This window comes from Dendropsophus ebraccatus, chromosome 7 (assembly GCF_027789765.1).
Source record: "Dendropsophus ebraccatus isolate aDenEbr1 chromosome 7, aDenEbr1.pat, whole genome shotgun sequence".
NCBI lineage: Eukaryota > Metazoa > Chordata > Amphibia > Anura > Hylidae > Dendropsophus > Dendropsophus ebraccatus.
Window position 1 is genome coordinate 86,274,022 of NC_091460.1, and position 25,583 is coordinate 86,299,604.

Below are 25,583 nucleotides of genomic sequence, written 5' to 3' on the forward strand. Positions count from 1 at the left end.
TGCTCTCCTCTAGATTTAATCATCTGCCCTCCTTTTGCTCAGCATGGGAGACAGAGTTGGGGAAAACTTTTACGCCACAACAATGGTCAAAGGCTTTTTATCTTTCTCACAAAGCCACTATGGCATGTAAGACACAGGAGACCAGTTATAAAATTTTGTCCCGTTGGTACCGGGTTCCGGCTGCCCTTCATAACTGGTATCCCCTGGTCCCTGATACTTGCTGGCGTTGTGGGGGCATGGGAGGCACCATGACACACATCTGGTGTGGTTGCCCCAAATTGCGGACATTTTGGCACACGGTTTTGCGCCTCATTAAGGAAATTACCGGTATCACTTTCCCTAATACCCCTGAAGCGACACTGCTTTTCATGTTCCCCACAGCTCAGTCGCGCTTTAAAAAATCTCTGGCACGCCATCTGCTCCAAGCTGCCAAGTCAGTCCTCCCTCGGAAATGGAAATCTGTTGACCCCCCGACCATTGACGAATGGTTTGCGGAAATAGCCCAGACGCATCATATGGAGGACCTCATTGCTATTACCCCGGCGGCGGTGAAGAGGTATACGGCCACTTGGGGTCAATGGCTTGCGTTTATAGATTCTGATTCTTATAGAACCGCCACGGCTTGAACCCCCCTCTTGTATCTAGACTCCTGGAGGGTGCCCCCTCCCCCCCTCTCTCGCCACCAGGGACAACCGCTCTTTTGTGATCCGTCTGTTGTCTTGTTCTATTTTGTCTGGTTTGTCTTGTTTGTTGTTTTCTTACTTCTGTCTCTCTTACTTTTGCAGTGCAATTCACATACAATAGTATACTGTTCTTTGCATTGACTTACACTGAGATCGACCGGAATGCTGCTCCTGTTTTTCTGGTCCGGTTACGGATGTTGATATTTCTACTGTTTTTTGTTAGTTCACGATTACGATAGCATTCTGTGCATTTACATTATTCTTTGTGTTTACCCCTTTCCCCCCAGAGGGACTTGCCGTCCCGAGTTCCCATTTGTATTGTAAACCTTCTCTTTTTGTCTTTGAAAATAAAAACCTTAAATTTAAAAAAAAAAAAAAAATTTAAACCTTTAATAAAAAAAACTCAATGTGTTTAATATTGCTCTATTCCCAGCCTTATAACGCTTTTATCCTTTGGTATATGGGGCTGTGTGAGGTGTAATTTTTGGAGCCATGATACTTTCTATCGGTACCTTGATTGCGTATATGCGACTTTCTGATCACTTTTTATTACAATTTTTATAAATTTGATGTGACCAAAAACAAGCAATTTTGCACTTTGATGGGTTTTTGTGTTTACGCCGTTTACCGTGCGAAATCAGGAATGTGATGATTAAATAGTTCGGACGATTACACGTGCGAAGATACCAAATATATATATATATTTTTTTTTTTTTATTTATAAAATAGGAAAATGGGGGTGATTCAAATTTTTATTAGGGAAAGGGATTTTTTTTATTAATAAAAACACTTTTCACTCTATACTTTAATTTTTAATCCCCCTGGGGGACTTTCAGTATTACTGCAGTGATCTTCCATAGAGATCAATGCAGTATACTTAATACAACAATGATCAATCAGATCATTGCTGTATTACTCTGGTCTGTAGCAAATCAGATCTACAGATTGCTGAGCTGGGATCAATGTCAGTGTGACGCTGAGTCCCGGGGTGGTAAGCAGAAGGGATCTCTCCTCTGCGATAGCATTGTAGGGGGGAGATCCTTCCACTAGACACCAGGGAATGGGGCACAGCATGCACCTAAATGCAGCTGTCAGTTTTGACAACTGCATTTAAATGTATAGCCACGGTCCCGAGCTAGCACCCGGGATCGCAACGGTTCACCCCCTCTCCCGCATTAGGACATAAATGTACTGACTGATATGGGAAAGGGTTAAGGGTAGTTCACCAAAAAATTGTAATTTACTTCTATTCAAAATATCAAGTCTTCCAGTATTTATTAGCTGCTGTAACCTGTATGACCCTGTGCCATAGCTGCTGTTGTCCAAGTGCACTTCTTTAGTATGTATGATTGGGAGCCCCCTTCCATTAATCTAAACACTGTACTCATGTAGAGATATCGCTCAAGCAGTTTCCTTACTGTATGTTAATTTTATTTAATATATAATTAACTAGTTAAATACTGTAAATATATATGTTTTTCTTGTACTATTGATTGTCTCCTGAAGAAGTCTGAAGCATTACTCCTATGCACTTTACATGTTGAGTGTATAAAAAAAAAAATTCTGTTTGCCAATAGAGTTCTGTCTGAATGTGAAAAAGTTCAGGTATACATTAAGGCCCAGATTTATCAAAGGGTATAAAATATACACTGGTGTAAACTGCCCCCAGCAACCAATCACAGCTCAGCTTTTATTTTGCTAGAGCTGAAAGCTGAGCTGTAACTGGTTACGATGGGCAGTTTTACACCCTGAGACAAATCTCCCCCTTAATGACTGTTTATGAAATGTGACAGATCTGTTCATGATATTCATTATAAACCACTTTGGCATTATAGAGGAAAGGCTGTGCTTGGGGAGCCAATGTGTGAATCTCCAGCCCTGCACACCCATTCATTCTAAGCAATATGTGTTATTGTTTGTTGGTTATTCATTTCAATGGCTGCTATGAAATATGAATGGTACATTTCCTCTGCATATCATCTAGCCCTGGGAAGTGAAATGTGGTGAATATATTCACATAACATAGAAACATAGAAGATTGTTGGCAGAAAAAGACCACCTGGTCCATCTAGTCTGCCCTTTTAGTATTTCTTTTCTTATTATCTTAGGATGGATATATATATATATATATATATATATATATATATATATATATATATGTATATATATATATATATATACACATACATATTTATCTCAGGCATTTTTACATTTTGGTATTGTAGATTTACCAACCACATCTGATGAAGTTTGTTTCAAGCATCTACTACTCTTTCAGTAAAGTAGTATTTTCTCACGTTGCTTCTGATCTTTCCCCCAACTAACCTATTACTCAGCTCAACTAACCTCATGTTCTTGAGTTCAGTTGTTTATTAAAAACACTTCCCACCTGAACCATATTTAGTCCTTTAACATATTTAAAGTTTCAACCATGTTTTCTCTTTCCCTCCTTTCCTTCAAGACTATACAGATTCAAATCCTTACAGGAAACCTTTCACCCCGGGCAGCCTGGACAGGGCCTTGCATACATACTGGACTAGTCATTTTCTTTGTCCATCAGACATATTGAGCATGCAGATGAGCCTCAGCGGGATCGCCACTGGGAGCTGGACAAGCAGAAGTGGGTATGTATGCTGGTCCCTGTACACCAGTGGGGTGGGTTTGGAAAGGCTGCCTGGGGTGACAGGTTCCCTTTAAGTCTTTCCTGATATGCTTTATGCCTGACACCCTCCACCATCTTTGTAGCCAGTCTTTGGACCCATTCTATTTTATCCTTTTTTAGGTGAGGTCTCCAGAACTGGACACAGTATTTCAGATGTGGTCTCACAAGAAGTCTATACAGCGGGATCACAATCTCCCTCTTCCTATTGGTTATACCTCTAGCTATATAGCTCAGCATATGATTTGCTTTCCCTACTGCCTGGTTGCACTGGTGACTCATTTTAAGGCTGTCTGATATCACTACCCCTAAATCCTTCTCCTCTGTAGTCTTTGGCAACACAGAACTGCCTATATCATACTCAGATAAAGGATTCCACCTCCCTAAGTACATTATTTTACATTTGGAAACATTGAAGGGCAGTTTCCATTGTTTGGACCACTTATTTAGTAAAACTAAATGATTTTCCATATTAACGACACCTCCAGGAATATCAGCCCTATTGCACAATTTCGTATCATCAGCAAATAGACAAGCCTTACGTACCAAACCTTCTTCTATGTCACTTACAGACATATTTAAAAGAACAGACCCTTGTGGCACACCACTTGTAACCAGCCTCTGCTCAGAATATACAACATTAACAACAACGCTCTTATATCTATCCGTCAGCCAACCACAAATCCACTGAACTCTCCAGGGATTAAGTCACATTTTATCTAATTTCTCTTCCAGCTCTTTATGGGGAACTGTATGAAAGGCTTTGCTGAAGTCCAGATAGGTAATATTCACGGCACAACCTTCATCCAGCACTTTTGTGGCATATTCAAAGAAATCAGTGAGATTAGTCTGACATGATCGGCCCTCAGTAAAGCCATGCGGGTTTGGATCCATCAAATTATTGATTTTAGGGGATCCATTATCTTCTTTTTTGAAAAGTTTCAACTATTTTAATTACTACTTATGTCAAGCTCACTGGCCTGTAGTTACTTGGCTTTTCTCTACTATCCTTCTTGTGAATGGGTATAACGTGTATACTTTGCCCACTTATGTTTAGTTTTATAGTCATCAATTCAGTTACTTTGGGAAGTAGATCTATCGATACACAACTCCACATGGTATGATACAGTTGCTCAATTAATACTTATTGAATTTTGGGTGGTTTACATGTCATGATTGGGCTGTTGTCTAACATGGAAACGTAATAAATAAATAAAAAAAAACTATATTCATTTTCTATTTTCTAACTTTAAACTTGGGTACATTGCTGGCATTTCCTGTTATGTCCTCTATCATTTTATATCATCCAGCTATAGCTGTATATGGCATCTTTACGATTATACAGTTTATTTCCTACATAAATAAAAAACAGCAATATTCTAAAAATAAAACTCAGATTTTCTTCTGTCTCCAATAATGAAGAATGTTTATGTTAGACCATTTCCTAAGGGGTCCTGGATAATCACACCACAAATCATTGTTCATCTGAAGACTCGGTTTTCCTCTTGCTTTGTTAACATATAGTAATCGGTTGGAATGGGCACTTCTACAAACACGCTGCTTATTAATGTCTCTTCAGAGGGAAGAATAATATGTTATTTCCAAATGTCCCCGAGAATTAGGTAAAATGTTATATATAAACTGCAAAATGCTTTGTGTAAAGGAAGACGAAGATTTGTTGGATGTGTTATTATGTCTTGGTAGCAAACCTTACAAGCTGTAACAAATAGTACCCAAAGATGTATTCTTTCTCTGCTGTTTTCAAAGAATTGTATTTAATTGGACTTCTGTCATTCTTAATGGACATTTACAGGAACATTCTGTTCACAGGGCTCTAAACCAAAGTTTCACTTTCTTTTGCTGTTAGAAAAGCACAAAAGTAATCATCTCCTTATTATAGATATCAGGATAATAAAATTAAAAGCCTATACATTGTAAGCTGTGTCAGACATTGACCTAAAATGACATCTGGAACCAAGATTGAACTAAGTAGTAGCGGCAGAGACATATATCAGAGAGGATATATCAGAGCTGATATCATTGGACCAATGCCAGACTACAGGAACTTATTTCTTTGTAAGGCACTTTTCACACCTTGTTGATGGTGCCTGTTTGCTGTATGTGTCAGGATATCTCATAGACCCCAGATGAACACAACTTTAGCATGCGTCAGTCCGATTGTTCAGAATTCGAATACTGGTGGCTGAAGTTGGATGAAGCTGTAGGGAGTCCTGGAAAACATGGATACAGCCTATGGCTATGTTCACACTACTGAAGAGACTGGCCGTTCCGTGACCCCGGCCGTGTCACGGAACGACCGGTTTCTGCCCAGATCATTCCGGCCGGTACTTAAGTACCAGCCAGATGATCTTTCCGGCCGCAGAGCTCTGATGCGGGCGCATCAGCGCGTGCCTGCATCAGAGCTTCCCCCTGCACACTATGGAGTGAGCAGCCGGGGCTGCTCGCTTCATAGTGCAAACTGACAGGGTTTCCTGCGGCAGCAATTCATTGAATTGCGGCCGCAGAAAACTGACATGTCAGTTATTTGCAGGGCCGCAAGGGATCCCGGCCGGAGTGTATACGATGTGTATATGCTCCGGCCAGGATCCCATTGAAGCTAAGGCATTGTTCCACCTCGCAAAAACTACAGCCGTTGTTGCCATCGGCAACAATGGACGTAGTTTTACGTAGTGTGAACATAGCCTATGGCTGTATTCATGTTATCCAGACTCCCTACAGCTTCATCCAACTTCGTCAGCATCGGTATTCACATGTAGTTAGCATTTTTTTTTTTTAAAGAATGCCCCCCCACCCAAACAAAAAACAAAAAAAGTACTTAAAGTTCAAAGCATTTATGCACGTAAACATTTTTTTTACACGTTTGGTGAAATTTTTAGTGTTTGTCGTTTTCAATAAGAGCATTTTTGCATGTTTACGGCTATTTCTCCCCAAAATCAACAAAATTACAGCTCTGTGGTATTCAACTTTGCAGACAATTGGGAGGACTACCTTGTGCCTGTGACCACCTTATCATATTCTGATAACTCAAAAAAGAGGTAATCACACAAAGAAATTAAAGGGGGATGTGTGTATGAATAAATCATCCTGAGCCCCCCATTCTGTAAGAATTTGCATCGAGCACTGGTCACACGTGCACCTAGCTGCTTTATTTTGTGTCTATGGGACTCAGTAGAATAAACTTTTTATGTTATTTTTTTATATGTGTAAAGTGCATACTGCTTTCCCAAAGCAGAATATGAGCTGTAAAAAAAATGTATGCTCTTTGTTGTCATATTAGCTATCCATCAAAATGCACTTGTGCTAGCAGACTGCTTCTATTGTATTTGATGCATTGACAGTACTTAGGTGTTGTATTGTATTCGAAAACCTAAGTATTCTGCTATTAATATTTTAGCTGTTTTTAAAAAGTACTGGTGATCAAATATTCTTTCACACACTGTTTTAGATAAATAAAAGTTTACTTCGTATATTTTTATATAAATGCACAACCTTGAATGTGGACAAAGCAAAATAGGAAATACAAATCCACTGACCTTTCATCATTATAATGTAATTGCTTAAAATAATGTTTATTATACCTTACTTGCCATTCACTAATCACTATTACAGCACCAGTAATGTCCCTGTCATGTTCCTTTATTTTTTGTGAATCACCAACCAACCAACCAACCAACCAATCAATCAATTAATTTCCACAGGGAATGAATAAGGATGAATAAAACAGAAAGCAATGTTGGGGAAATTACTGAGTGTACGTTTTTGTGTTTGACCCCATTAATCTTTATCCAATAGTTATTTCTTTTGTCTCCTAATACTACTGTGTTCATTTACCTTTTGCTATATATTTATAGGTCTGGAATCGTACATTTTTTGAGGCAGATTTTTAATATCGAAGCTTGGAGGTGACCCAAAAAGAAGGTTATGCAAAAAGGAAGCACTTTATTCTGCTTAATCTATTTGTGAAAAAAAGTGCATCAAACACTGCATGCCTTATTCCAGTTGAATAAATCTATATACAGTGGTACCTTGGTTTAAGAGTAACTTGGATTAAGAGCATTTTGTTTTAAGAGCTCACAGTTTTTCAAAATTTTTACTTGGTTTAAGAGCATTGCTTTGGTTTAAGAGCTCCCTGTACTGGGTGGGAGTGCGACTGGGGAAGGTCTACAGCACTGTACTCCACTTCAGGCTGAGGCTTACACCAGGGGACAGGACTGTGCAGGTAATCTCTCCATAGCTGTAACCTCTCTCTCCCCGGACAGAGAGTGCTGCATTATGTGCCCAGATCTGCCCTGCTCATTCATTCCTGCAGTCTCTGTCTGCCCTTGTGTTTCCCATCCTCTCCATTATGGGGATCTGCAGCTCCTTCCTGAATCTACAAACTGCGGCTGTGTTTTTCAGGTTTATGCACTTACTATACATTATACACCACATGCTGATTTCTATACTGTACAGTAACTTATAATATCACATATTCTGCTGTTTCTGAATGTTTCTTTCATCTGTTTTACATGTTATTCAGAATAAAATATCATTATTTTGAGGTGTGGAACCAATTGTCTGCATATCAGTGATTTCTCATGGAAAAATTTGCTTTGGTTTATGAGTGGATTTGGATTACAAGCACGGTGCCGGAACGAATTATGCTCGTAATCCAAGGCACCACTATATATATAATATATATATAGCCAATTATATATTTTGCTGGAACTGCATAAAAGTAGAAAAAAAAGCTATACTTACACGTCCCCACAGGTCTCCCTAAGCCCCTTTGGGTCATCTGATGCTCATGTCTTTCGTCTGCTTCCAAGACATCAAAGCATTAATCAGGACCTGACACAACTGTGTCCAGTCTTGATCAGTGATTGGCTGATCGGGCAGGTCCTGCTCTCGGATATCATATCAGAAGCAGACAGATGACGCTAGTGTCAAAGAACTGGAAAGCGCCAAATGGGGACTTCAGAAGTGGGGAACCAGGGGTACCATTTTTTCTAATTTCTTTAGAATGCCAAATACCCCTTCAATCTCAATGTGAAAAAATGTATACAAAGTACAGTGGTGGCTTGGATTACGAGCATAATTCGTTCCGGGACCGTGCTTGTAATCCAAATCCACTCTTAATCCAAAGCACATTTTCCCATAAGAAATCATAAAAATGCAGACAATTGGTTCCACACCTCAAAAATAATGATTTATTATTCTGAATAACATGTAAAACAGATGAAACAAACAATGAGAAACAGCAGAATATGTGATATTATAAGTTACTGTACAGTAATGGAGAGGATGGGAAACACAAGGGCTGACAGAGACTGCAGGGAGCAGGAAGGAATGAGCAGGACAGATGTGGGCACATACATGCATACATACATACATACATACATACATCTCTGTCCGGGGAGAGAGGGGTTACAGCTATGAAGAGATTACCTCCACAGTCCTGTCCCCTGATGTGAGCCCCATCCTGAAGTGGATCTGCTATGATTTGGAAGGTGAGGGAGACTTCCTGGGTCAGAGTACAGTGCTGTAGACCCTGCTGTGCAGACCATGCCCCTCCTCCACTGACCCGCCCACCCAGTGCAGGGAGCTCTTAAACCAAAGTAATGCTCTTAAACAAAAACGCTCTTAAACCAAGTTACTTTTAAACCAAGGTACCACTATATATATGTATATATATATATATATATATATATATATAGAGAGAGAGAGAGAGAGAGAGAGAGAGAGAGAGACTGATGAGGGATCGGTACTCTTTACCTTTTGGGAAATTTGTGGCTTGGCATATATAATAAAATAGTAAAACCCAGTAAAATCCTAACTTGAAGGAACACCATCTTTTAGGGTGTTGTGAAAGCTTTTTTGAATATTCTTTCTTCCTAAAATAAAAAAAGTATCTGTTCACTTTACATTCGTTATATTTGCTTGGAGAATTTCCTGATGTGTAGAATATCTAGCTGTGACATACACAGCTATATACCATCTATATGTCACAGAGCCCAAGCAAAATGGTCCAGAGAACATACTTTTGGCACATGTTCTTTCTAACATCAAATTTTCTGCAGTCACCTTGCGGGTTAAATCATGTGATAATTTTATTACTAGCATAGTTATGTGATACCAAATAAGTGTACTTTTTTTTTCTCTACATTTTTTTTTTTACACTTTCTTTTTTACTGTCGCACCTTGGGGATTTCACTGTCTGATTGCCTGATGACAGGCATAACACATTGCAGTGCAGACTTGCACTCCCATGGATTATGCCTGACATTGGCATACAGTAGCTGATGCCCTCATTATGTTCTTCTCTATGGATGCTCTGATTGCACTGCCCGCAGCATCTATAGGGTTAACTGCTGGGACCCAAGCATGGATTGGATCCTGTATCTGTACCACCCGAGGATGTACCATCACATCCATATGCGGTAAGGCACAGAAAAAATGGATGTGGCGCTACAATAATATGCGGGAAGGGGTTAAAGATGTTATCTTGGAGGTATCACCTTTACTTGCTCCCTCATGCTCGAGTTACGCTTATCTATATTGCCAACTGAAATTAAACAATTTACTCTCGAACTTTATCTACATAGTTTATAGTCATGCCGAAAAAAGCAAAAAGTAAAAACAGTGGGGAAGATTTATCAACAGGGTATTTTATTGTGTGTGGTCCTTTTCTGCTTTGGCAAGAATAGACTGGTCTATTTAAAGGGCAATTTACTATCAGGGATAAACCTGGTCTATTTTCTGTGGTGCTGATTTGTTTGTCTCAGAATTGTCTCTAAATAGTCTCATTGGCCCTGGTTTGCCTCCTAGGTAATGAGCATTTTCTTCTCCCTTTCTCTTTCAGATACCCGCATGCAGAGGATTACATTAGATTCGTTTGGACTACGTCGATGACCAGCAGACTTTAATGTTCAAAAAAATGGTAAACGAGGGGTGTGGGGGTGTTTTTATTTGAATAAAAAAAAATTCTAGGTGTGTTGTGTTTTTTCCATTTATTTACAGACTTAGTAGTGGAAGCTGTCGGATAAACGGAATCCATTACTAAGTCAGGGCTTAGTGTTAGCCGGTATAAAATGGCTTACACTAATCCCCCCCCCCCCATTATTACCCCAGTACACAATGCCACCAGGGAAACTGAGAAGAGGAGTGTCAAAATTGGTGCTCCTGGACTGTGCAGCAGCAGGCTGGTATTATTAGTCTGGGGAGGGCCAAAATAAATGGCCCTTCCCACCCTGGTACTACTAGGCTGCTGCTTGGTTTTTAACCTGGCTGGTTATGGAAAGGGGGGGATCCTATGCATGTTTTTTTTAAAATAAATAAATAAATAATAAAAAAAAACACATAGGACCCCCCCCATTTCCATAACCAGCCAGGTTTAAAACCAAACAACAGCAGCCTAGTAGTACCAGGGTGGAAGGGCCATTTATTTTGGCCCTCCCCAGCCTAATAATACCAGCCTGCTGCTGCCCAGTCCCGGAGTGCCAATTTTTGATGCTCCGGGACTACTGGCACCCGGCTTTTCCCAGTACCCCTGGTGGCATTGGGTACTGGGGTAATAATGGGGGGGGGGGGGGTAGTGGTAGCCATTTTATACCAGCTAACACTAAGTCCCGACTTAGTAATGGATTCACTCCACTACTAAGTCTGTAAATTATTGAAAGAAAACACAACACACCTAGAATTTTTTTTTATTCAAATAAAAACACCCACACACCCCTCATTGACCATTTTATTGTACATTAAAGTCCACTGGTCATCTACGTAGTTCAAACGAATCCGATGTAATCCTCTGCATACCGGTACCTGAAAAACAAAAAGAAAAAAACACAAGCAAAAACAAACAATAAGTAAGAGGTTAAGTCCCTGGGAGCCAGACTGTAACTCCCATGCCCATGCTGGAGGTCAACCAGCTTTTCCAGCATCCTGTAAGGTTAACCCTTACAGGATGCTGGGAAAGCTGTGGGACCTTCAGCATGGGCATGGGAGTTTTGCTTGTGTTATTTCTTTTTGATTTTCAGATACCATTATGCAGAGGATTACGTTGGATTTGTTTGGACTACGACGATGACCAGCGGACTATAATGTACAATAAAATGGTAAATGAGGGGTGTGGGGGTGTTTTTATTTGAATAAAAAATTTCTAGGTGTGTTATGTTTTCTTTAACCCCCAGACTGTTCTGGCACTGCACCTGCCCCCAGCAAGGAAGGGGGTTAAGTGCCCCCTTCCTTGCTGGAGCAGATGCAGTGCGCTCTCCATGGGGGGGGGGGGGTGTTGATGGTAGGGGCTGGGAGTTACTCTGGAGAAAACAGCAGGTAACTTCTGTATATTTTTTATAAATCTTATTGTCTATGTGTATTTAACTATTTACCCAATAAAGCATATGTATTCATTACTATTTTGGAGTGCCAGTTATCTATATTTGACATTGTTTTTTTCTCTGTATCATATACCATAGCACAACGAAAGACAAAATGTAGTTTACTTGTGACCACATTTATTCTACCATAGTACATAATGCAAAAAATTTTTTTTTCTACCAATGGCTTATTTTTTTCCCCACTATGATCTGTTGTTCAGTTTAGAGTCAGTGACTGGGGTTTCCAGAAAACCCCATTGAGTTTAGTTAGTGCAGTGCTTGAGGAGGTCGAGTATGACTTACAAGTGGACTCTGGCTACACAACTATGTTGCATGCCTGATCATGCGACCTCCTTACTCATACAGGTAAATGGGTTCGTGCAGGCAGGTTTCATTAATAGCCTGACTAGGGCTTCTCCCTGTACTCAGGTAGCCCACTGCCTAGCATAAGGGGGCATGGCATCTTGATTGTAACTGCTCATTAGTGGTGGAAAATACAGTTCAGGTCCCAGGGTCAAAGCTTTCACAAGTGATCTGACCTGTACTTTCTAGTCATGGCGAGTGGTTACACTCACAATACTGTCAGCTGCCCCCTGCCCAGACAGGCTTAATGGATCGTCTGTGTGCAGGGCATCTCCCTGCACTCAGGTTGTCAGTCAATCAATCAATTAATCCTGGGCGTGGCATTATTGTAAAATACAGTCATGGCCACAGTGAATATTTTTTTTTTACTCAGATCAGAGAGCACTGAAAAAGCAACATTGGAACACTGTTCTCCTGACTTGGCAGGTCCTAGGGCCAGTATGTGAGGCCCCAGAAACCTGACAGGTTGTTTTTAAACAACTAGGCTCTACTCTAGACATGATTAGATATGATATAAAGCAAGTTTGCAATTTACATTCATTATTTTTTTTTAGTTATCATAAAAAACACGGATCTTCCTGTTTTTTGACTCTTTTTTTTCTCAAAAAACAGGAAACAGAAAACAGGAAGTCCTGTGTACCCCAGGTCATCTAAGTGCTCACAGAGAGAAGGCAGTCATATGATTGACGGATACATTGAGCCGTGACTCTCTGTACTGGCCGGAATTCCTGTATTTAGTCTGTTTTTCAACCAGCACAAGTTAGAAGATCTGCCTTCAGGAAACTGGACCTGGATTTCTGGTAAGTTCAGCTTTGTTTTACAGCAGGATAACAACAACAAAAAATAATAAATGTAAATTGCAAATTTGCTTTATATGACATGTACTGTTGATTTAGATTTTGAAAGTTATAACAACAGTGACACTTTAAATATAACAAAATTGTCTAAAACTAAAAACACAATGAATACTAAGTGAATGTTCACAGTGACACAAGCTAATGTCCAATCCTTTCAAGTATATGCATTATTGATTCCTTGTGAAAGGTTTAACATTTAGGGATGTTGCTAGATTTTTGATTCTAGGCTACCCACAGTTATTTTTAGTGTAATTGGATGACAACTTACTGCATTCTGCTTCCTTCATCTCTGAGTCATAGATATTCACACCAAACTTCTCATAGTGCTTCTCGAAGAGCTTGTCAAGCTGCTGAGACCACCCATTGTTGTCTCCTGTAGGCATGCAAAAGACTGTTGTAAGTGCCTAATAGCATGAACAAGACAAAAAAGACTACTTTTACACCAGCAAGCACTCCATACAAAGATCCTTCAGGCTGTGTTTCCACATTTGTGTTTGGAATGCATTCCCAACGTGGTCCAAACTAAGCTATTTTCCCTCCAATAGCCATGTGATGTTTTTTGGGATTTCCAGCAACACCACACAACTATTGGTTAGACATGGGGGCATGGTTTTACCTGTTTTTGAAATGCATACTGAATGCAAGTGTGAAAACATCCTCACACAGCCCAATTATTTAGACTGATTGGCTGTATAAACGATTACTGGATTGTTCCTGCAGCCATTCAGTTACATTATTCTCAGTAGCACATCCCACTGTTTACATGAGGAGATGTACTGCCGACAAACAATGATTTATAAGACTGTGATGTCCATCACAGACACATTTATTACAAGTGATTGTCAATATATATTCCAGTATGTGGCCATCTGTTAACAAATCAACTATATAAAATGAAATCACATTATACTATTTAGTTGTATTTCTGCAATGAGTACAGGTATGAAGGCTAGAACAGCTTTGTCAGCCTGTACCTTCTAATAGTTTTAAGTACAAATTCTAAAGCAGGGGATCGGTCAGTTCCCCTTCAAGTGTCACTGTCATAAAATTTTTTATTGCAGAAATCAATAGTACAGGCGATTTTAAGAAACGTTGTAATTGGCTTTATTAGCCGAAAAATGAATTTTTATCATGAAAAAGCAGTTTGAAGCTCTCCCCCCTGTCTTCATGGTTTTCCTATGGAGAGAGAAAGTAAAAGCAGCAACAAAGGACAACAAAGAGTTAATTTACATTCACATCATGGGCTCTCTCCTCTGACAGGCACCACTGACCTCTCTGACCTCTAATTAGGGCTCTGAATAGCTCCCCCCGCTGAGCAATCCTTTGTTCTCAGCTGCCCACTAATCTCGCTCCTTCCCCCTCCCCATTCCCCTCTTCATAGACCAGACAGATCCGACTGATGAAAAAACAGTCGAGATTTCCTGATTCTAAGGAGTGGATGACAGAAAGGAGAGGAGGGGGGACCTGGGAAAAGGCTTTTTACATGCAGATAATGGCAGATTTGTCTGATAAACCCAATTACAAAGTTTCTTAAAATCGCCTGGACTATTGATTTCTGCAAAAAAAAAATTTTAACGACAGTGACTCTTTAAGAACCTTAAGAACCTTAATTGAGAGCAGTATAAGATGCAGGTAAAATGCACAAAGTGATATATAGATGTCTATGACATGTTTGAGTATTTGTATATAAAAATGGTGTAAATGCACCATTACATTATGAAAAAAAAACTGATTGAAACTGATCCATCATTAATTTTCAATTAATCACAGCCGTTGCTGTTGATTTGTAACAACGTCCGTAATTAATAGAAAATTTATGTTGCACTGCAGCCAGAGGGAATCCTTGCTAGAGTGTATACACACTGTATACACTCTGGCCGGAAGTCCTAGCGGTCACACTATAAACTGACATGTTTTTTTTTGCGGCAGCTTTTCATTGAATAGCGACTACACAACACTGACAGCTTACACAATGGAAAGTGCGGGGCTCCGGCCACATTTTCCATTGTGTGCTATGATGAATTGGATATGCGGGCACACATGGATGCGCCCGCATTCTAATTTAGCACAAATGAAGTTCATCCAGCCAGTACAGCAGTACTTGGCTTGGCTCTGACTAGAGATGAGCGAATCTCAAGTCCACTTGGTTTTTATCTAAACCCAAACACTCTGCATTTGATTACCAGTGGCTGAAGTTGTTGCATGCTGCCCTAGGGGGACTGGGAAAACATTGATGCAGTCTAAGGCTATGTTCCCACAGCATCAATAAAAGACTTCTGTTTTTGCCGCAATAGAATGCAATAAAGTCAAAGGAATGACGGACGTCCAATGCACATAGTATATAACACAACGGACGTTGTCTGCGGGGACGTCAAAATAACGATCATGTCAATTATTCTCGGATATCTATTCACACAGTTTTTCTTTCACCGTTTTTAGTATTAAATTCATTTCAATTTAACACATGCCCAAAGCCCAATTGGTAACCCAAACTAGAATAATGTATCAACAACCGACAGGAGGTTAGACAGATAAAGGACGTCCGTCATTTTAGACTCAAAATGAAGGACATAATTTTTAACAGAGCTAAAAAAAACATTGAGTGAACATAGCCTATGGCTGTACCAATGTTTTGTAGGCAGTCGCAGGGTTACACCCAACATCGTGCTTTGTGATTTAATAACCAGGGCATAACTATCTTTCTTACAAGTTGAGAATTTCAAATTCTCACATAAGTCTGAAGTTTGTCCCAAAAATGCAAAATGTATTGTTCAAAATTTCTCCCTAGCATAAATCGAATATGACACACAAAAAAATCAGTCTCAGAAAAATTTGGATACGTAAAAGCACCCCAAAGCTGTTACCATCTAAAGTGAGACAGGTCACATTTGAAAAATGTTACCTGGTTCTTAAGGCCATTATGGGCCTGGGCCTTGTCTTGGTCCTAAAAGGATTAAACAAATATAGAATAGGTGCATGTTCTTTACTTGTTTTGATTGATTGTGTATCTTAGCACCTTTCTGTATTTCATCCCAAATTGTTTCTATTTAAGGGCAGCAACAATGTAATTTACTATAGCAATTATTTCTTCTCATTTCATCGGCATCCTCAGATGTGCTGGATACTTCATAAGAGATGAACCCTGCTTGAATTACTTGTACTGTGGGTAAAGTCTCATCAATCATGTATGTCATAAGTATCACTAGTTTCATTCCATGACAGCATGTTTTCATAAGTATATACATATACTCATCTCCAGAACAAGAGCTTCATTTCCTTGACCCTGAAATTGGCAGACAGTGAAATATAGACCATGTCTTTTCTGTTATGCTCTTATGAAGAAAAGGTTTCATTATTTATTGTAGTAAGAGCAAGCTGCAAAAATAGTCTTTGTTCAGATGGTGCCTTCAAAAACACACAGGAAGTAATAGAAATAATAATTTATGTTGTTATGTATTTTTTTAACCCTTTAAGGACGGAGCCAGTTTTCATTTTTGCGCTTTCGTTTTTTTCCTCCTCGTGTTTAAAAAGGCAATTGCGCTTGCATATTTTCACCTACAGACCCACATGAGCCCTTATTTTTTGCGACACCAATTATACCTTGCAATTATAGACTTACTTTTTCCATAAAATATGTGAAACCAGAAAAAAAAATATTTGTGCAGTAAAATTGAAAAAAAAAAGTGCAATTCTTTTTATTTTGAGGGGTTTTGTGTTTACACCGTTCGCCCTATGGTAAAACTGTTATCTATGTTCCTCAAGTCAGTACAATTAGAACAATATGTAACTTTTATTTTATTTGATGGCTTTAAAAAAATTAAAATCTTTTAATAAAAAACTAAATGTGTTTAAAAGGCAATTGCGCTTGCATATTTTCACCTACAGACCCACATGAGCCCCATTTTTTTTTTTTGCGACACCAATTATACCTTGCAATTATAGACTTACTTTTTCCATAAAATATGTGAAACCAGAAAAAAAATATTTGTGCAGTAAAATTGAAAAAAAAAGTGCAATTCTTTTTATTTTGAGGGGTTTTGTGTTTACACCGTTCGCCCTATGGTAAAACTGTTATCTATGTTCCTCAAGTCAGTACAATTAGAACAATATGTAACTTTTATTTTATTTGATGGCTTTAAAAAAATTAAAACCTTTTAATAAAAAACTAAATGTGTTTAAAATTGCTCCATTGCCATGCTTATCATGCTTTTATTGCTTGGGCTATGGGGCTGTGTGAGGTGTCTTTTGGTACCTTGTTTGCATATATGCGATTTTTTGACCACTTTTTATTAAATTTTTTTCTGGATTTGATGTAAACAAAAATGCTCAATTTTGCACTTTGGCAGGTTTTTGCGCTTACGCTGTGAGATCAGGAATGTGATAATTTAATAGTTCGGGCGATTATGCAAGCGGCGATAACAAATATGTAAATTTTTTTATTTATTTATTTTTATTTATAAAATGGGAAAAGGGGGGGGGGATTTTTTTTTTTTTTTACATACATTAATTAGAAGCCCTCTGGGGGACTTCTATATACAAAGCACTGATCTCCTATTAAAGGAGAAGTCCGGCCAAAACTATTTTTTAATATGTTATTACTTACGGAAAGTTAGACAAATTTCTAATGTACATTATGGGAAATGCACGGCGCTGAATCCCCGCCAGCGCCGCTCTCCGATCACGCATGCCGGCTCCCAGTGCTTCCTGGTGTCCCGGCCGACATGCGTGATCGGAGAGCGGCGCCAGCGGGGTTTCAGCGATCACATAGAGTAAAGTTTGGCCGGAGGAGGAGGGGGGAGCGGAGGGCGATGATAGCTGCAGTGATGAGCGGCTCTCCCTGCGCCCATCAGCAGCAACATCAGTGGCGGCGGCAGCGGCTACAAAACCCAGCTACTACTCTCTCTGATGACAGTAGTAGTTGAGCGTAGTCCAGAGCGGCGGTTCGGCGGGCGTTTGGTAGTGGCGGGTGTTCGGTGGCGGCGGCGGCGTACTTACTGTTATGTACTGATTGATTACATTTATGGAATACTTTGGGGAGCAAGGACACTTGCTCCCCAAAGTATTCCATAAATGTATTTAATCAAAAACACTTTATACTGTATTACATGTACATACATATCCATTGTAATTTCAATGGAGTGTCCAGCAGGGGCGCACTATATATAGAAGTCAATGGTACTCATTGACTTCTATATATATAGTGCGCCCCTGCAGGCGATCCATTGTAATTACACCCCCGTTTCGTGACGTCATCTCTTTTTAGAGAATCTGAAGTCTCCCTGATCTACTAAATTAAGGGAAATAGCCATATATGTGCATTTCCCATAATTAACGTACATTAGAAATTTGTCTAACTTTCTGTAAGTAATAATATATTAAAAAATAATTTTGGCCGGAGTTGTCCTTTAAAATCAATGCTGTGTATATAATAGAGCACTGATCCATAAGATCAGTGCTCTATTATTTTGGTCTGCAGCAGACCAGATACATTGATTAACGAGCCGGGATCAGCGTCATTCTGACACTGAGCTCCGACTGGTTCAGTAGAAGGGATCCCTTCACTAGACACCAGGGACAGGGGGACACAGGCTATTTAAATGCAACTGTCAGCTTTGGCAGCTGCATTTAAATAGTTAATTAGCCGGGAGCGCCGATTGGCCGCGTCGGCTAATACACCTGGTCCCCGGCTGCACATAGCAACTGAGAGGAGCCCTAGCTGCAGAGAGGGTGCACTTCGGGAGCCCTCTCTGTTTACCCTTAATGGCTGTAGGACAAGTATACTGCGCAGTGTGGGGATTATTGACAGACATAAAGACCTGTTAGTGGCCTCTCTGCCTATCAATCATCCCCGCAGAGCATGCTGACACACAGAGAGCTTCCACCCAGATAACTAGTTGCCGCTCCTCTCCTGTTTTCGCACGGCAGAATAAAACTTTCCCCCTGCTTTAAAGCTACTGCCAATTGTGCTGATTGATTCCCTTTAAGTACTCTAGTCAGGCCTGTGCTAGTTAGCAATAAAATAGCTAACTAACTAATGTCTACATAGACCCAATAGCATTGTCATGTGACCAGTCCCCCAGGGAAACATTGAAACCTAGAAGACAGAAATGGTAAAATATTGTTTCTGCTTTCTCTTGTGGGTGTCTTCCTGTGTTTGCAACTAGGGATAAGCGAACTTTTGAAAAGTTTGGTTCTTTTCGATCCAGCGAACTTTCATGAAGTTCGGATTCGTACGAACCGAACCTAAAACGAACCTTGCAATAAAGGCTGAATAATTGCAGCTACAATAGTGGGAGTCTGATAGGGTATAGTTTCCTTTTGTTGCAGTTGCTATTTCAATGAAAAAAGTGGAAAAAATCAAAGTGCAAAATTAGTGTAAAAAAAATTAGCTAAGGTGTAAGTGATTAGACGTGGCATAGGACACAAAGTTCCTTGGACCCAGTAGGGTGGAAAACAGACATTTGACAATGAAACCAGCATTAGTCATATTACTGTATTGGACCCAGTGTGGAGGAGGGGGAAGAGGAGGAAGTAGCACTTGATCGCAAACAGCCCAGTATGGTTAAAAAGAGACTATTGGAGGAGGCAGCACCACTTGATTGCACCAAACCCAGTATGATTGGGAACAGACTATTTGAGGAGGAGGAGGCAGTACGTTATTGCACCCAGGCCAGTATGATTGCGAACAGACTATTCATGGAGGAGGATGGTCAGCCTTGGAGTGGTGGCCTGGGATTCCTTGCTGATGATGTTGGTTACCACACTTTCCAGAATACGGACGAGTGGGATGATGTCCTTGATGCCTGCTCACAGAGTCGCGTCCTCAAAAGGGATCAACAATTGGAACGCCATGTTCGAAGAGACCTGTGCACTATGAGGTTTATCACATGTTCCAAAGTGTATGACTCGCTTCTGCACTGCAGAGAAAAGGTTACTCCTTTTGTGGGCTACAGCACTTCCCACCGTTAGTTGACCTTGGCTCAGCCATTCATATATCTGCTACCTGATGGTCCATAGGAGACCCTGCCCACTGTGCCTTCGTTCACCCAGGCTCACAAAATGGAGGACATCCTGAGAGCGCCGGGCCTGACTTCGTTGGTAAGACACTGGGGCAGGTTGGACTGCAGTCAAATCAGTGGATGGCTGCAAGCTGGTGGAGGCAGAACTTGTGCAGAACTGGCCCCCTAAAGCACGGGGGAGGTGACAGTGGCAAGAATGGGCTAACTTTCTGGTGGTCTTCTGGGGGAATGTTGACCTAATGGGCAGTAACAGACATGTACTGCCCTTGCCCATAATTAAAGGACCAGACATCAGCACTGGGGTGCACGGTCTTGGACACCAAGATTCTCAATGAGTCACCAACATTTTTCTACACAACTGTGCAGTGATGGGACAGCTGATGGGACCTTTTTTGTTTCTGGGACAAAGATGGGACCTTTCTTTGGACTTTTTTTTGTTTCTGGGACAGTGATGGGACTTTTTTGTTTCTCAGACAGTGATGGGACTTTTTTTTGTTTCCCAGACAGTGATGGGACTTTTTTCTGGACTTTAAAAAAAAAACAAAAAAAAAAACCTCTTTGTTGTTGTGGCTGAACAGGTTTTTTTTTTTTTTTTTAAACCTAATTGTAACGATATGAACTGATTTTCCCTGAAGTTGCTTTCATGTGTCTTGGTTAATACTCACAGACAGCTGTCACATTACATTTTTGATTAGGCAGCCCCCAGGTGTATCTGAGGAGACTAATTTAAGGTCTCACCCTAACAGGGGTGACGTCACACATCTTGATATTCACAGAAAACCAGGATACAAGGGATTATAGGGATAATAATCCCTTGTATCCTTGTCTATTCTGTGACAAAAGTACAATTTTGCGTCGCCGTTGTTATTTTTACCAGATTCGTAACGAACTTTCTCAAAGTTTGGTTTGGCCCTGAACCGAACTTTTCCCAAAATTCGTAATGAAACTGGTTTGTAACGGTTCGGTTCGCTCATCCCTATTTGCAACTGTCAGGCATTTGACGGCTGATCGAGCTCCCACACGGCCGACAATATGTAAAGAAGCATCGGCAACCATTTAAGTGTTAAAGCACATCTGTCACCCCAAGGCTATGTTCCCACAACATCAAAAAAATAGAAAAGGTATCTCTCTTTTCTATTTAAAAAAAAGTCATTATTGACGCAATTTAATTGACTTCAGTGCAATGTATTGTAAAAACAGTGGATGTCATTTTTTTAGTCGTTCACTATTTGTTTTCCCCAATGTCCTGTCATTGTTACTATTTAATTCAGTGGCTATTTAATTAAAGACACACCCAAAGGGCAATTATAATAATGTACCAACAGCTGCCATTGCTGCCAGACAGCGAAATGACAGACGTCATTTTAATAGGAGAGGAAGAAACGTGTGAACATTGTCTGCTGGCGGTACTTTACCTCTTGGTGCACTGATCTGCCCAGCTGCCCACTGCTATCTCTTGGATATTTTCGTGGCGTAGCAGAGCACCATATCAATTTTATATTAATAATATGAAAGAGGCAGCGGGCAGGTGGTTTGGTGCACAGAGGAGTAAAGCACCCCCAGTGCGCCAAACACCCTCATTAGCATATTAATAAAGAGTTAGATTTCATCATAAAACAGGTACATTCTTATTCAGCGTGTTCTGCCCCATAAGATTCTTCTAATCTGCTGTTAGTTTTTCCTCAAATACAAAGGCCTGATACAGACATTCTCTTTCACTAAAGTTACTTTAACCCCTTAAGGATCAGGCCCGAAATGGCCTTAAGGACCAGAGCAAATTTTATGAATATGACCTGTGTCACTTTATACATTAATAACTTCAGGATGCTTTTACCTATCTGGCTGATTCTGAGATTGTTTTCTCGTGACATATTGCACTTCACATTTCTTGTAAATTGGAGTCGATACTTATAACGAATCTTTATAAAAAAAAAAACCCAAAATAACTTGAAAAATTGTGAAAAAATGCATTTTTCCAACTTTAAAACTTTTCTGCTTATACAGAAAATAGTTATACCACATAAATTATATATTAAATAGCATAAGTAACATGTCTACTTTATGTTGGCGGCATTTATTAAACTATATTTCATTTTTTTTAGACAATAGAAAGCGTAAAACATTAGCAGCAAATTTCCAAATTTTCAGTAAAATTTCAAAATCAGATTTTTTTAGGGACCTGTTCAGGTTTACTAAAGTGTATTTGAGGGGACTGTATGTTAGAAAGCCCCACAAAGCACCCCATTTCAGAAACTGCACCCCCAAAACTCTGCAAAAGCACATCCAGAAAGTTTTTTAACCCTTTAGGGGAGTCACAGAAATAAAAGCTAAGTGTGTAAGAAATTTGAAAATTTAAATTTTCTGTGCAGAGATTTTACTGTAATCCAATATTTTTCATAATTATAAACCTATTACCAGAGAAATGCACCCCAATATTGATTGCCCCGTTCCTGCAGTTTATAGAAGTACCCCATATGTGGCCCTATTGCGCTATTTGACGCAACCACAAGCCTCAGAAATAAAGGAGCGCCCAGGGAATTTCAATGGCTCCGTTATATTTGGTCATTTCTGACTGTACCACTTCAGGTTGGCAGAGGCTCTAGGGTGCCAAAACCTAAAAAACACCCCTAAAGGGACACCATTTAGAAAACTACACCCCTCAAGAAATGTAACAAGGAGTATGGGGAGCATCTGGACCCCACAGGTGCTTCACAGATTTTCCGAACAATATGGCGTGAAAAAAGACAAAAGTATTTTTTACACTAAAACGTTGTTCTAGCCTTCAATTTTTCATTTTCACAAAGGGATAAAAGGAAAAAAAAACACAAGACATGTAGCGCAGTTTCTCCCGAGTACGGAAATACCCCACATGTGGACATAAAGTGCCAAGCGGGCGCAGGACAAGCCTCCAAAGGGAAGGAGTGCCAATTGGCTTTTGGAAGCTGGATTTCACTGGAATGGATTTCAAGGGCCACGTCGCATTTACAGAGCCCTTGTGCTGCCAAAACACTGGAAACCCCACACAAGTGACCCCATTCTGGAAACTAGACCCCTTAAGGAATCTAACAAGTGGTGCAGTAAGCATATGGACCCCACTGGTGACGGGCACAAATGTGGAAAAATGTGACTTGAAAGTGAAAATTTAAATTTTTTCACTTTCACGGCACAAATGTGCCCGTCATCAAGGGGTCCATATCCTCATTGCACCCCTTGTTAGATTCCTTGAGGGGCGTAGTTTCCAGAATGGGGTCACTTGTGGGGGGTTTCCAGTGTTTTGGCAGCACGAGGGCTCTGTAAATGCAACATGGCGTTCATCATCCATTCTAGCCAAATCCAACCTCCAAAATCCAAATGGCGCTCCTTCCCTTCGGAGGCTTGCACCCACATGGCGCTTTATGTCCACATGTGGGGTATTTTCATACTCAGGGGAAATTGCTCTACACATTTTGTGTTTTTTTATCTTTTAGCCCCTTGTGAAAATGAAAAAATCAAGACAAGATCAATGATTTAGAGTAAAATTTTTTAAAAAATTACACTAAATGTTGGTCTAGCCTTGATTTTTTTCTATTTCCACAAGGGGTTAAAAAAGAAAATAAATGCAAAACGTGTAGGGTAATTTCCCTGGCACAGGCAAGCCACCAAAGGGACAGAGCGCCATTTAGAGGCTGGAATGGAGGATGGAGGCCATGTCGCAATTACAAAGCTCCTGTGCTGCCAGGACAGTAGAAACCCCCCACAAGTGACCCCATTCTGGAAATTACACCCCATAAGGAATCTAACAAGGGGTGCAGTGAGCATATGGACCCCACTGGTAACAGGCACATATGTAGAACATGTGCCGTGAAAATAAAAAATACAATTTTTTTAATTTTCACGTCCCAAACGTGGCCGTCACCAGGGGGCCATATCCTCACCCCACCCCTTGTCTTGGCCGCACAGAGGCTTTTAAATGCAACATGGCAAGTCTCTAATGGGAATGGCGGCCATACCTATTTAGCTGGGGAAAAGGGACAATTTTAATTTATTTGGGGATATTAGGCCAATTATTAGTTTATAAGGTTGAAAATGACAGGAGTCCATCAAATTCAACCTGTGTTGATCCAGAGGAAGGCAAAAAAAAAACCTTGTAAGGCAGACGACAGTAGCCTCATCACTGGGAAAAAATTCCTTCCCGACTCCATAATGGCAATCAGAATAATCCCTGGATCAACGTGATCCCTGAAATAGGAATAAGGGAAAGAATTTAGATAATGTAGAACTCCAATGACGTGTGGTACGCCTTGAAGCGATCCTGTATGCAGAGGCCGGGGTGATCAGGACAGGTGTCACACTGGAAAATGGTGTCCTTCCTGATCCCCCTGTTACGTCACACTCTGCACTTCTTCTGGGGTCTCCCGTTCTCCTGTGTGCGGGACGTCACCTGGAAAATGTTGTCCTGGTGCGATACGGGGTCCTTCATATCCAGAAGCGCTGGGTCCGCTCCATGGCTGCTAAATATTGGGGCTCTATTACTGCTTCTGACATGTTCGGATCGTGCCGCAAGCTACTTTAGCTCGGGCAGCGAGGGACCGAAAGAGGGGGTGCTGGTATAAAAGTTATCCCCGTACCGGTGGTGACCTTTATCCAGAAGTGGGAAGATCAGATCCCAAATAATCTTCCCACTAACTCCGAGGATGGGGTGGGGCATCTGGGGGCTGGATTCGGGTGTCCCTTCCTTCATACACTCTAAAGGTACGTGCACACTGCGGAATGGCGAAGGATAACCCTTTGTGCATTCTGCAGCTGGCACCCACCGGCAGACTGATGCGGGCGCGGGCCTCCGTCCGTGTCATAGACTCCATTCTATGCACGGGCGGATTCTGCTCTCCGTCCAATGTGTTCATTCTTTGGATGAACGATGGAATCCGCCCATGCATAGGATGTAGTCTATGACACGGGTGGAGACACACGCCTGCATCAGTCCGCCGGCGGGTGCCAGCTGCGGAATGCACAAAGGGTTATCCTTCGCCATTCCGCAGTGTGCACGTACCCTAAATCTGTAAGTGTACCCTGAGGTACTCTCACAGAGTTTGTAGAATTTCACGCCATACAGTCATCTCCTATTGGGACGGTACTGGTGGAAAAGACGTGTCTGGGGGGCAGCGTATGGTACGCTACCCCCAGACACATCACTGGATGATGAGGATGAGGATGACTGGAGGAAAAAAGGATCCCCCCCATTTATCCTCACTGGCTGTTTCGGTGTCCTAGGCAATAATAGCGTATGTGTCCGACACCGAAAATGCCCTGGGGGCCATTTTTATATAGGGATTGGTATATTGGGTATGTAGTGGTGAAGTGTAAAACTTTATTCAATGTAGTGTAGTGTAATGTAGTGTTTTTTAAGTTTTTTTTTTAACATTCAGTATAAAAAAAAAACCTACGCCAAAAATGGTGTTGCTGATAAATGCCGCACTTATGTGCAGCACTTATCAACAGACCATGGCAGTAGGATATAGAAAAAAACACCCTACGCCAAAAAGGAGGAATTGCTGATTAGCAACGCACTTACGTGCGATGCAGATCAACACTCAGCGGCGTAAGGGTGCGGAAAATACAAAAAAAAAAAAATTGGAAAAAAAAACGAA

General features: G+C 40.7%; 1 protein-coding gene across 1 annotated transcript in view; it reads right to left on the reverse strand.

The window, feature by feature from the left end:
• Positions 1 to 25,583, reverse strand: part of RXFP1 (relaxin family peptide receptor 1) — a 136,336-nt gene that overhangs the window by 21,771 nt on the left and 88,982 nt on the right. The window contains exon 3 of the mRNA XM_069976181.1: positions 13,206 to 13,310. Within this exon, the coding sequence (XP_069832282.1) occupies positions 13,206 to 13,310 (105 nt within the window). The remainder of the gene's footprint in view (positions 1 to 13,205; positions 13,311 to 25,583) is intronic.